This window comes from Lonchura striata, chromosome 4 (genome assembly GCF_050655825.1).
Source record: "Lonchura striata isolate lonStrDom1 chromosome 4, ASM5065582v1, whole genome shotgun sequence".
Classification (NCBI taxonomy): Eukaryota; Metazoa; Chordata; class Aves; order Passeriformes; family Estrildidae; genus Lonchura; species Lonchura striata.
Window position 1 is genome coordinate 13,427,306 of NC_140706.1, and position 14,702 is coordinate 13,442,007.

The 14,702-nt window shown below is 37.1% G+C and overlaps 1 protein-coding gene across 5 annotated transcripts in view; it reads right to left on the reverse strand.

Annotated features, from left to right (window-relative positions):
* Positions 1–14,702, reverse strand: part of SLC2A9 (solute carrier family 2 member 9) — a 100,484-nt gene that overhangs the window by 42,929 nt on the left and 42,853 nt on the right. For all 5 annotated transcript variants that reach the window (XM_085577697.1, XM_085577695.1, XM_085577696.1 and 2 more), the window contains 2 exons: positions 8,576–8,708; positions 501–688 (listed from right to left, as the gene is read on the reverse strand). In XM_085577697.1, the coding sequence (XP_085433823.1) occupies positions 501–688; positions 8,576–8,708 (321 nt within the window). The remainder of the gene's footprint in view (positions 1–500; positions 689–8,575; positions 8,709–14,702) is intronic.

Here is a 14,702-nt window from a genome sequence, read left to right on the forward strand (position 1 = left end):
CAAACAAATAAACAAACAAACAAACAAACAAACCACCAAAAAAACCAAAACAAAACCCACAAAAAACCAGTGTGACCTTTTAAAATCACTTATAGGAAGTTTTGATGTAAGCAGAAGTTTTTTTCTGTAAGTACTGAACTGAATGAAGCCAAGCTGAAATGTCTACTGAAAAACTCTGAATGAGCATGGGGCATACTCAGAAAAAGAAAATTTGAGTGTCAGAAGTGAAAGTTGCATGCTCTTTGCTGATCTTTTCTACTTTTTCATGTATTCCTTCAAGGTTAACACAACATGGTTTTCCTCAAACTTTTTTGTTTGAAAAGCCCCCAAGCAGTAGAGATCTCTGTGGATCTTCCCACACACTGCTCTCACAGAGTCATTACTAATAAGAAACGGCAAAAAAGGGAATTCATAGAGGTTGGTAAATAGTGTAATCCAAACCTTGCTATAAAGGAAAGGAGCTCCCCAGGAGGTGCCATGGCCTGAGGAAGGACACTTACAGCATTTAGCCCACAGAGCTGGTAGCAGCCCATGGTGACGACCACGGTCAGGATCTGCCATCGCACCGCGCGGGTTCTCAGGAGCTGAACAACCGACACCAGCTTGGTGTTCCTTTGGGCTCGAGACTCTGCCAAAACTTCTTCTATTTCCTGAGACACATCATCTTTCCCGAGAAATCTCTGAAATGCTGCAAAGAGAGGACATGTACTTTAGGCCAGACATTTGGCACTGTGTGCATTTATAACTGTCTTGCTTCTTTAAAATGGAAATGCTTGGCACAAACAGGAGGCATACATAGTCTACAACTTAATTATTCTGCCAACAATATCATTCTGCTCTGGATGTGATCTGGTTTATCCTTGCTATTGGGCTCAAAAACTGAAACAAAGTCATAAATTGTCTCCCTACAAGATCTCTCTTGTGTTATTTCATATATAATACAGCCTAAGGTCCAGGGAAGAGTGTAAACCTTGTATGACTTGAAATTTTTTAAACCAAAGCATCTCTGAGCATTATTTAATTTGGCTACTTCTGCAGCCTAACAGTGTAGCTGGCTTTGTTGCAGGAGATAGATTGGATAGAGAAGTAGTTAAATGTAAAAATTGGATAGAGAAGTAGTTAAATGTAAAAATGCTTATAAGTCTGGTAAACCAGGAAAAGGCAGACATTGAAAAGGAATAGCTACTACTCTTCATATTACCTCTTGTTTTTACTAGCCTATAGACAAGAATTCACTTTGTCAAGGTGATTCATATTAGAAATACTTACCCAGAGCAATTTAAAACTTTATATTTTTCAATGCTGGAGACATGGGAACAAATTTACATGGCCAGTGTAAGCAAGCAACCAACCTCATCTCCCCAGAAACACACCATTTATTATTGAACACTGATGCCTAACTGAAATATCCTTCCACTGTGAATAATGCAGGTTTTCCACGTCACACCTCCTCCAGGACAGAGACACCTCTGACTGGATGTGATGTGTCTCCACCTTGTTTGACAGATACTGTCTGTGCAGGTAGCACTTTTGTCTCAATCTAATGAACCTACCCAGGGGTTGGCATTTTAAGAGATGTTTAAAATGCTCATCACCTCAGAGTGACGGGAGAGAAACAATGACATTACAAACAGCCCTGCAACAAGGCTTCACCACCCAGTAGGATGCTAACACTCAAAACAATCCTTTACACAGCAGGTCACTTAAAATTGCTATTTTTATTAAATGAATAAGTTAATTTAGTTCACCTAAGAGCCAAATCATTTTTTCATAACCACAGCTTTGCGTAACACTGCCTATAAACAAATGACCATATATGTGAGTATGTTTACACACCTTTGGATCATTAAAAGCACTTTGATGGTCAAGAAAACTAGATATACTGAACTTTATTTAGATTTTGAAGGTACAAAATTTTATCTTCACCCAGGTGAAAAGGCCAATTAGTGGCATTTCATTGTTATGAGGGAGAGGTCACACAAATGAACTGGTGGCCTCCCAAATTATCCCTCTCTGACACTTTGGTGAATGCACAAGGCTGCACATTCTGCCTGCTCATGGTCTGGCAGTGGAGGGAACTACAGCTCTGGGCCAAGTTTTTCTGAGGCACTTAGCACTTGCATTTTAATGGGTCCCACCTGATTCTGCTAACAAGAAGGATGATTTTTTTAAGGGATGAACCAGCTCTGGGTGTTGAGTAAATTCATAACATCCATATATTCTGATAACCAGTTTCTCTCTTGTGAGATTAGAGGTCAGAATTTTTAAATCTCTCAGTATGAGACTTATCTTTTCACACAGGCTGTACAATCAGAAATTAATTAAAAAATTGAGATCTCAGAACTAAAACTTTAAGCTGCTCAGTTTTGTCCTTCGTTATTGCCCATTTTTTAATAAATAACATGCTAAACACTCATTTTAATGAGTGTAATGTTTTAAAGACAGTGATAAGAAATGTAAAATTAGATCAATGTGTGCCTACAGTATGTTTAAGTGAATGTCTCATGCTGAAATTACATTTTCCTCACTACTATTACAATGTTGATCAAAAAATTTCTGGTAAAGATAAGAACAACCAGACATACTATCAAACAACAACATCACCATAGTCTTCCATGAAAGGATTCTCTCAGATTTTTAAGCATCTGGTTTATCAGTGTAAATTAGGTCAGTGCACAATTTTGTTTATTTTTCCTGTCCTTAGAATCCTCAGCATTACTTTAGGTCACACAAGTCAAAAATGTAGGTACAGTCAAGTAAAAATATAGCAATCTGTCTTTTTTGCACAAGGGAGTTTGATGTATTTCTAGAGGGACGAGGAACGAAAAAACTGCAATTACCAAAATTGTCAAGTACAAGGCAGGAAAAAACATAGACACCCAATTTCTTTCCTTCATGGCATTAAGAAAACAGATATAAATGCCACTAGGCAACTGTGATGGATATTTAAAATTACCAACAAGTCAAGAAATACTAAGAAATTACTATGGTATACATGTATAGTTTTGAATAGACATCACAAATGTTTTTCTTGGAAAAACATTTTCCTGCTACTCAATGTCTTTAATTTTCTTCCATTACCAGCTTTTCAGTACCATAAGAATCACAATTTTATATATAAATAATATGGAAATAAATTCTGCATTAGCAGGGAGATAAGGGAAATCAAAAGGCTTTCAATGTGTGATGCTCAATTTATTAGTTTTACATTCTAAACCCTGGCATTACTGGCACTGAGAAGCACAGAAGTCGTTCCTCTCCTCCCTGCAATGACTCATTTCCCTCCATGATGGGCTGCTTCTCGCTGTAGGGAAGCTTTATTTTCATGAAACATTTAACACATCCAAGGAGTTGCAGTTCTAGAACCTTTTAAAACTTTCCAGATTCTTATTTCATTCTCTTGGATCAGGTTTTACAAGCTCAGCCTCCAAAAGTTGGAATACTGCCTTTATAAATAGGAAAAGAACTGGATGGTTCCAGTCAAGGGGAAAGAAGCCAGGAAGCCCTTCCATTTACTCCAGTTTTTATTTATCTCACTTAATGAAGGTGAAACAACTGAAAGAGGTTCAAAGATCTGAAAAAAGTCAGTTGGTACCATCTCTAAAAACAATCAGGCCTTTAAATTAACTCAAGATGGGCACTCAACATCTCAGCTACATAGGGAATTACTAATTCTTTTCCTACTATGGTACTTCCAGGACTGTGCAAAGAAAGTTGTTATCAACAGAATTAGCATGTGAACTTTGAGAAGAAATATTAAAATATCAAAATGCCATTGAATGGTTTACAGTATAAGGCCAGCACCAGGCAAAGGGGGGCAGAAAAAGAGAGAAGTGGTCAAAGTTTGGGCTTATCCTTTGAAAAGAAACAGACAAAAATTAAAATAAGCTGCAGGAGTATTATTGTCATCTGTTTCCCACAGACACATTCACTTCCCTGATGATTAATTATATTAAATCCAGTGTCACACTGTCTCACACATCTTTGTCTAAATTCTGCTTAAACAGCATCTTATTTGGCCATTGTTGAAGGTAGTAGAAATTTCCCTGTAATAACTCCATGTTACCACAGAAATAGTTCATGAAATGAACTAAGAGTTATTTCATATAAACTAATTTTATTTGAGTACTGAAGATCCAGAAGCATAACTCATTTGTATCTTCCTAGAAGAGATATAATAATGCTATTTAAATCTAGAAAAATATAGATTATCTACTAGCATGCAGCATAGCAAAATTTAAGAAAAAAATCTCAGGCAATATAACTGCAGGCAACTGACCTTAGGCTTTTCTTATATGTCACCTCCCTCTTCTTCTAAGTAAAGAACACATAGATCTTTTTTGAGTTATTATCCAGTGAAGGATTATATCTTTGCCTGTTTGTATGTGTGGTTTTACATGCATCAATAGGCCTGTTTCAGGTTCCCCTGAAACTAGCCAAAACAAAACATATACACACCACCCTAAAATAACACAGGAATTGGTAAACAGGGTTGTATTAAAGGTTTAATGACCTAATATCCTTTCTAAAAGATAGGAGGCTTAAGAAAAGTTTAAAAACAAATCAGACACACCACAATCACTCCAGCTTTTGGCAGGGAAACATCTGAGATTAAGCCAGCAAGCAAGTGTGGTAGTCATGGCTATCTCTTCCTTTCTTATTCCAGTAAGAATAGTTTATAATCCTTTCAGATATACAAAACACACAGAGAAAGAAAAATAAATCATATATGTGCTTGTTGTCAGTCATAACAACTTATTTTAATCACTGGATTTGTAGTAACTTGTTCCTGTTGTTAAAGTTTGGGTTTAACATTTCTCCAGTCCATGTGGGTCCCCTGAAGGACTTTGAAAAAAATTGACTGCCTGCTTTTTTAAATCAGGATTGGCCTTGCTCTTTTGTAACATGAAAAGTTATCAACCCTAATCCATCTTTCTACAAATTTAAATCTATGCTTCTCATTATACCTATTGTAATGCTTCTTTCATAACCATGGGACTTGTAACATATGACTGAACATACTAGATGAACAGATTTTCTATGTCACCAACAGATGTTGCTGTGATATTTTATGCAAGTTGTTTGACCCTTAAGACATAACAATATTCTTTTCTCTGGCAAGCTGGGATACCAGCTGAATTCCATTACTGATTTACATGACCTGCTCTTGTCACTGCACAGAAAATGGAAAATGCAAGATTCCTCCCTGTAACAGTGGACTTCAAAAAAGACACCTCAACTATCCAATTGCAAGTGTTAATAACCTATGTTGTTAGTCATAAAAAATGTTCCATTTTATCACTACTACTGATTTTATTTACATTACATCATTGTGATACTCACAGATCAGGGGTGCACTTGGCATGTAACTAATAGGCAGCTAATGTGAAATCCCTGTCTTACTGTCCTAGAACTTGGATGGTAAACTGATGTAATTATAGCAACAGGTTTTTCTTTTTCTTTCTGTTTCTATCCCTATAGTTCTTCATCTTCACAATCTCCTTCCAAAGTCCTTCTCTTCAACCACTTGGGTAGCCATTTCTCCTCTGCTGTCTGGCCTTGATTAAGAAGAAGGATCACACCAGCCAAATGTTAGGCAATTTCTTCTCTTCTATTCTTATCAAATGAGCAGAAGATTAGTTATGGGACCTGGGAGAGGAGCTGGGATGGTTCTGCCCTTGCTCCATTACCAGACTTAGTTTCTTGGGCAAAGCAGGTTTACAGATTACGTTGCTGTTCCAGTGGACTGTTCTCTCCCCAGAACACATGGATCAGCTCTCCCACGTTCAGCAGTGAGACAGGAATACGAGAGATAATTCAGTTCCTTTGGGTCTCAGGGAGTAGGATACAGGTTGGTGACATCCAGGAAGATAAGCCAAGCCCATCAGTCAGGGCTGCTTTTGGCAGCAGACAGCAGCAAGTCAGACACGGTGTCCGTGTGTCCGACGTCCGCCTGCGCTGCTGCGAAGGGGAAAGCTAAAACCCTGCTAGTGGGGCTCAGAGCTCACTCATCAGAGGCACTGCTGCCCCTGTGCCCCAAAAAATAGCTTCTTTCATGGTGGAGTGGTTGAGGCTTGCACATAATGCCTTTCTACTCTAACCCTCTACCCTCATTCCTTCATTTTTCATTGTTCACACAACGTGTTTTAGTCCTTCACCTTCTCTCAGTCTCTTCTTTGCCCCTTAAAGACATCTGCCAGAAAAGAGGTTGACACCACTAGTATTTTGGTAATTATAGACTGGTTGTCTCCTGAGACAGAGAAGAAAAGGAGGGGATGAAAGCAGGGGCAAAACTGTGGAAACTCAATGACCTAATTTATCTCATTGGATATTATTGCTCTTAAATAATTAGGAAGATTAATGTTGTCGGTTCAATTTTAGGAGCTTTGACATACATGCATACTTTAGAGTACTTCATAAAGACTAACATAGTAATCTGCTTTAAATACAGCAGACCTTTTGCAAATAATAGTTTTTTATCTTTCTGACAAGGTATAATCCACAGTGAAATATATATGTGCATGAAAAGCCTTGATCCATTAAGGAAAAGAAAAGGGATTTAGTCAGTAGAATGAGTTGCAAATTTCCAATATTAATATGCAGATTTAAGCTAAGAGGCAAATAATTTAAAAGCATTACTGTAGTCATCATTAAAATGAAGAATTCTGCTTTGTCATTATATGACTTGCAAGCAGAAGGGTATTTTAATAAGTCACAGATCCTCCAGTCTCCTTAATACTTAGACTTTTCCTCCCCGATTTCTGCTGATAATGCAAATGTCCAGATGATTTGTCTCAATTGTTGATTCCTATTTTTTTAATTCCACTGTAGACTACACTCAAAATGAGTTACATTGTGGACTACAACATATCTACAACATAAGAATTGAGTATTTTCTTTTATAATTAATAAAATCCAAAAGCATATATTCATGTGCAGTTTCTTTGAAAAAAAAATTATATGTTTTCCCTTTTTTTCCCAGAATATCTAAATTTATAATCCTTAGGGTGGCTCATGAAAGCCATCTTCTTGTAATCAGCAAACCATCAACTAAAGCTCATTTCCCCAGGCAACTGCTCTCCTGATACCTTCTACTCCAAACCCTACCTCCAATGCCTCTGGATTAGATTTAAAATTATTTTCAGAACATGTATGCTGAAAGCATCCCAGAGTGCAGTTGGTACATTACTAGCAACAGTAAATGGTGCGAATTTCAAGGCAGGTGGCATTATTTAACTGCCATGTTTTATAATTTTTAAACTTTACCTATGAGAAGTCCAGTTTCATTGTCAGTGCTGAGGTCTCCAGGTACTGTAGCAGGATTTTCAATAGTTCCTCATAGCAAGTTAACACTATGCAATAGCCTTGCAGATGCAGAATCTTTGCCAGCCACAGCACAGCTGGCAGGGCAGCCCTTTCCTTCATGGACCTTGGAAAAGCTGCTCTGCCTCCTCAAAACTCTGCTGACTCTGAGAAGCTTAAGAACACTTTCCAAAACCTTGTTGCTTTAGTGCTCCTTTTTTTTTTTAACTGTATCTCTGAGTGTCTGAGGCTCCAACCTTTACAGAATTCTTCACTCAACACCAAATTGAGACAACATGGGAGTCTCTTCATTAGTGTGCTATTTCTTTTTCAGAGGACTCTTCAGAACAAAAGAGGCCAATTTTTAGTTTCAAAATAGAAGAAACTGGACAGAGTTGCATGAATTTCATGTTAAAAGATAATTAAATTTATATTTCAGATATTTATACACACTTTACAAGTAATTTTGCAAGCAACTAATTCATGACTGAAAATGTTAAGGGTCATATTCAAACAAAGTTTTTAAGAGTAGTTTGTGAAGCACTTATGTTTGGTATTTTGGTATTATAAACAGACTCCTTTTTTATAGACTCCTGTTTTTCATATGTTCCTATAATAAGTTAACTAAATTTTTTAACATTCTCTCACCTATATTGGGATCATAGTAAATTTACTGGGGTGGAGAATGCAGCAACTGTGATCATGCAAGCAAATAGTTTTATACCTGGAACCTGAAGTAAGGACAAAATATTCTGTGTCTGTGAAGCAAAAAGAATATGGAAGTGCTGGAATTTTTCAGTTAAACAGATGTATGGGGTTTTTTTATTAGATCAACAAAAGTTATTGAATTACAGAACACGGGTCAAACACAGCAACTACTGGGGGGAGAAAAAGCAGCAACAGAATCTGTATTTTTATTAGACAAAGTACAAAGACTTTTTAAGGGAGAATCACAATGAAACCACCTTTTACTTTCAAATGAACCCTGCACAGAGTGGCTGGCACACAACAGCAGGATGATTTGGTTAGATCTGTGTCACCATGTGTAATGTTATACAAGTTACCTTGCTGGAGAATTTAACTTAAAAAAACTTTAAAGCTACAGCTGTATTTACATATGTATTTACAGAGACAAACAAAAAACGTGAGAAAAATTATTGCAGAGATTGTCTCCTATGAGAATATTCTGCTTCTAGTGTGGTATCAGAGTCAGGTATCTCACCTGAATCCCTACAATAAACACACTTTTTTGCAAAAAGTAACATTATCATACCTTTTTCTGCCTTGCTCCTGTTATGCTTTTCGAGTAGGAGGTACCGAGGACTTTCAGGAAGAAAAGGCAGAATCATGACTTGTATCAATGATGGAACAATGATTACTCCAAATAAGAAAGGCCACCGAGATTCCTGCAAATGAATACAAAGTCAGTAATACAAGTCAGTAATACTCTCCCAATGTGACACTTGGAAGAAAAATAGCTTTGATAGGAAACACTGTGATTTTTCATCACTCAAAGTATTGTGTTCACCACCAGAGTGACGTGTTCCTCCTAAGCTTAGTAAGTGGTTTAAACACTTCCCTTTCAGATCACCTTGCTCAAATGGGCCAAGCTCCCAAGCTATTTTCCATTGTCAGTTTTTATTTTACATTCTTTCACTTCAGCAAGGCCTGAAGCACCACGTTCTGCATGGTATGAGATGTAATCCACACCTCAAACCTAAAACAGGGCCCAAGATAACCAAATAACTCCCAGAAATAATGGGTAGGGTATCTCCTAATCAAACTTTTCACTTGCCCTTTTAGGTAAGAGAAATGGTTTTTAAAAATTCTCCTGAGATGGGAAAACAACTTGAGTAAGTGTTTTTTCAAACAGTTTAACTCTTGAGGTAATCACTTACCCTAAGAGCCTGCATTACCATGAAGGCTTCAAGATCCTATTTCTTCATTGCTGTTTTCTTTTTTTTCCACTTGAGTGGAAAACTTCATGTAAAGTAGGTAAACCAAAAGTGGTTAATACTGTTTATGGACAAACAAGTCTGGATCTTATTTTAAAAACTAGAAAGCTAAGGTTACGTCTTTAAAACAAGTCAATAATCACATAACCAAAATGGGTACTGGTTTGTAAAAAGTAACTTAGGAAAACAAGTAGTATAACTTGTCACCTTCATTCCATGTCTGCCTGGAATAATTTCCTGTACCATAAAGCTGTTTGCTATGTACCATATAAAAATTATAGGGTGTTAGAAGTTTTGACAATGCCTCCAGATAAAAATCTTACTCTTGATCAGCACATCATATTTTCTGTAGGTTTTTTCCCTCCATGTCAAGGACAATTCTTAAAGGGAAAAAAAAGTATTCTTTGTATACTGTTATTATCAGCACTCTGCCTACCTATGGAGACTTCCATGGAATAAACTTACACTCCTTTTAAAGTCTCCTATAATGTATGGTTTATAAGTCGATCACATTTATCGCAAATATCTCTTCTTGAAAGCACTATTTTGAAAAAGTTATGAACAAACTCTGAACTTACCCTTCACAATAAATAGCAAAGCCTGCTACTATAATGAAAAGCCTTTTATTTTTACCACATAAGACACTGAGTTTCCTTTATTTCCTCTATTAAAGATTTCTGTTGTACTCTTTATCATGCTAACTTTTAAAACCTTAAGGTAAACTCATAAATATTCATAAATGCTCATAAATATGCTCCCACTTGCCATTTTGGCATTAATTGATCAGAAAGTCACTGAAGCCAGTGGAAACTTTTCCATCCATTTAAAAAGATTTCATGTCTATTCAACATTATGGACTGTATGTTCTACTTGTTTTTCTCTTAATTTACATTATACAACCTTAACTCTTTCCTTCTACTACAGAAAATAAATAGTAGGATTAATATAAGTTTAAAGGATTCATTAAAATTGCTGGAAATCAGGTTGAACTAGACCCTATAAAGAAAATTAAGAGAAGAAGGCAAAAGGAGGGTTTCATAACCTCTTTAAGAAGGAATAGAATAGGACATATACTGGGACAGTGCTCAGAAGCAGTAATAGGCTAAAGGCAAAAGACATTGTAGGTGACTTAGAAGACATTTAAAACACTTTACCTCAATTGTTAGCAGTAAGGAGAAGCACACAGGCACTGCTGGGAGAAATGAAAACAACTACATCCCACTTTATTTCAGGGAAAACTTAAAAGAGCATGAAATGTTTTAATTACAGGGGACCTGATTTCATCACCCGCTCAGAATTGGTACAAATAACCTGTCGAGATGGTAAAATTTTCATTTTAAACTGTCACATTATGGATATTTGCTTAGGCTGAAGCATGAAAAACCTGGCTTTGATGTATTAAAAAAAGACAGTTAAACAGTAGAGCAAGTTTGACAACCACAGACTCATTCAAAGTTTGATGGAATAAAGTGCAAAACTGCAGAGATAGAAGATTGGGTGGAAGGGAGGGAGATAAAGTATGGCATGGATTTATCAGCTGCAAATGAAACAAGATTATGATGCACTGAAATACAGTAAAGAAAATGTTGCCATGTCAGAAAATCATCAGCTAAAATACAGAAAATGGAACTTATTCTAATCAAAAGGTGGAAAAGTGGCATGGGAAGATGTCAACAGGCACTGCTGACAGCTGAACTATCCCTATCAAACTCAATAACCTATTTAAGCACCAGTGATATTCAGTATTCTCAGCAATTAGGACGATTTTGATAAAATGTGAAGACACTCTCAACACAGACCAGGTAAACAATATACTAAATACATTTTAAAGGGAGAATTGTTAACAGAATAGAACATTGTTAACACAATATAATTGTTAACAAGGTCATGCAACAGAGGTGAGAAGAAGTGCTGTGGTGCCCTGGACATGGGCATCCATTTTTTTGTGGCAAATTAAATAACCCAGTATGAGATGGGTAGCAGGATCAAAAAGATTGAGTAAGGAAATATGCAACTGTGACAGGCTTCACTCTCTCTGTTTCTCTCTAAATAATTTCACAGAAACGGAGAAACATAGAATGGTTTGGAAGGGATCTCTAAGATCATCTTGTTCCAGTACCCTGCCATGGGCAGAGACACCTTCTACTATCCCAGGTTCCTCAGAGCCCCATCCAGCCTGGCCTTGAACACTTCCAGGGCTGGGACATCCAGAGTTTCTCTGGGCAGTCTGGTCCAGTGCCTCACCACTCTCATAGTGAAGGATTTCTTCCTAACTTCTAAGCTAAACCTCTCCTCTTTTAGTTTAATGAATAGATTTAAATTACTTATTTATCCATTAATTTTAAAAGCATAATCTGGACATAGATTATGCTCACAACTCAACCACTACTGCACAGTCAGGGTCCTCGTTTGCTCTCTGCCCAGAGTTTGGGTTTCTGTGCTGTGGAGATCCCCATGTCCCATTGAGCATCCTGACCCCAGCTGCTCCCAGGCAAGCTTCCCACATCCTGCCTCCTGTCCTTTCTAGAGCCACAGGGAAATGCCCCTACCCCAAACACCTTCTCCTAGGCTCAGGCTGGGCATGGGGTAGCACAGGGCACTCCCCAGCCCTGCTCTGCATCCCTGTGCAGCCACCATGCTGCCTCACAGAACTGTCAAGGGCTCAGCTACCTCTACTGCTTGAAACGTGCAGGAGATGGTATCAAAATAAATACTCTTTCCCCTTTGTTAGCATTCAGTGCACAGGATGAACTGTGATCTCTCAGTGAGCAAATCCATTTACCAGACACTATTAACTAGTCACCATTTATTTATTCTGGAATTAATTCCTTGGGGATGGGGTTGTAATGGATTTACTACAGTTCTTAACAACTTATAAACAGAAATGACCTTTTTATGTAATTTTCCTGTGTAAAATGACATTTTATCCATTTTGTATGTGGGGAACAAAGAGACAAAAACCTCTGGCATCCAATGCAAGATACTGAAAATGTCCAGGAAATAGTGATTTGGTAGTCTCTTCTTTTTAATTTTCTATGAAAAGCAGGAACACTTTTAAAATTTTAGTTTTGCAAAATGTAATCACACACACAGACAGAAAGAATTACATCTATTTTAATTTTTAGATGCCCTGAAGCATCTTGCCTCAGCCTCCTGCTGCAGATACAGAAGGATGCAGCTCTCTGTGATATTCTGTGTCACATCTGCCTGTCTCACAGGGACACCTAAAGTACCATAGGGCATCAAGATGATACTACCTGATTCAAGCAATTAAATTTTGTCCTTTCTTGTACAGACTTGGCACAAGAAATGCATATAAAAATATTCAATTTTCCCAGCAAAAATAAAAAAAAATTGTATCCCTGCTCAGAACAGACTGGGTAAACCTAGGTATGCAAAGCCCAGAATACTGCACAAGTTCAGCCTTTCTCTGTTAATCTGCTACCACACCACATAAAACACTCCTAAAAGTAAAGGACATCCACGCTGGCCTGGGGCCAAGGACTGAAAAAGCACTGAGGTGGAACTAATTTCTTAGCATTAGAACTATCTTTTCTTCCTTTAGTCAAGGGTATGGCACAGTGGTGATGATCATGTGGCAGCTGAGAAAAGAGAACTTCTACATTTCAAGCTTCAGAGCAGCTACTCAAGTAAGGTGCAAAACAACTGCCTTCCTCTTACCTTCTTTGTACCACTCCAATCACAGCTCTACCATCTCCTCTGGCTGCAGAGGGTGCTAATCTCAGTGACATCCCTGCTGGACACAATCTTCTCTTTGCATGACCATTTCTGTGACCCAATTAGTCAAAACTTATTTCAATAAGAGAGTTACAAATTGCTTACCTCCCTGTTTAAAACAGAGGCAACTCAGATATGTGTATTTCATATCTGTTCTGCACCCAGATGTGTATTTTTACAGGTCACTACTACAGCTATAGCTCTGACAAGAAGATTACTCAAGTATCAGTATCTTCCCAGGTAATAATCAGTACAGAAAGTCACAGACTTAAGGCTGTACCAGTCTGATGTAAAATTCACAGAAATCAGCAGGAGATTTTTGTTACTGAGTAAGTGGCCTCTGGATGAGAACTTAAAACAGCTTTGAAAGTGTCCAGTGTCTGCTTCTCTGTTCACTAAATGGTATGTTAGATCATGGACTATTGAGAGGGAGAACTAAAGTATCTTTACAAGCTCCCCAGATGTTTTTTTTTTGGTCCAGCTTTTTATTGGAGTAATAACTAACCTTTTACTGCACACTTATATGCCAAAATTTGTCTTCATTTCTTACTCATCTCCAAGAGAGGCAAAAATTTCAGAGAAAAGCAATGGGAAATGGGAAGCTTTCACATGGGATTATTATCAGCAGCCAGCATATATATTTGAGCTTCTTTAGGAAGAAATATTAGAGGTATGCTGGAGCTAAGCAAAATTTCTGACATAACTTCCTTTCAGCGATGCATTTAGACTCAGGTTAGCATCCATAAATAACAAAATATAAAAATAGTAAATTAAAATAATTGAGGAGGATAAGACTCAGTTTTTCAAACATGAGAACATACTATCATTCTCATGCCCTGGGGTACCTCAGATATCCCTGTGGGACTGGAAGATGTGGCACATAGAACTCCAGAGACCTGCATCCTTTTGGGACTGTAGTGGGAGATGAAGAGAAGTGCTCCAGGGCATCTATAAATTGCATTAGACGCAAATATTTTCTTATGTGATTATATTTTGCCAAACTGAAGTTGTGAAAGTTCAGTATATCAAGGTATATCAAGGTTAAGAGAAGAACAAACATTAAAATACCCAAAGCACATTTGCTGTTTTAAAAACAGCAAGTGGTTGAATATATAATTTTAACAATTTTTAAATGAAAAAAAATCTGGTTTGGATTTTAAAGAAAACAAAACCCAATTCATTTTAACTTGACATTTACTTCAAATTTTTAAAAATCCCTTAAAATATTAATCAAGAATAGACCTCCAATTTTTTCCCTTTTGCCAGAAGTTTCAAAAGCAAACACACTCAAGAGTAGAAAACACACCATCCTACTCAATATGATGACTGCATGCTATCTTACAGTACTTGAGCAATTTACCATGGCATTAATACCTAATCTGTAAAGGATAAATTTACATATTAGGACAAGAATTTGCAATAATAGGTAGTTTTACAATGTATAATAGAAAGTAAAACTGAAATGTTAATCTTAAAAATTAAGTGGTGATTATCTCCCCAGTGTGTGAAACACACTTGGAAGGAAGCCACAGGTAAAATTGATTTACATTTATTGCTTAATGACAGATTTGTAAATATTATTAAATACTCAAGCACTAAGGAAAGAGGAAAATCTGAAATGTTCACTTGCTCCTCTGCATTTGAAGCAGAGTCCAACTTACACAGGATGAGTTTTATAGACAGACAGGTCAGCTACAGTAAGTGAAA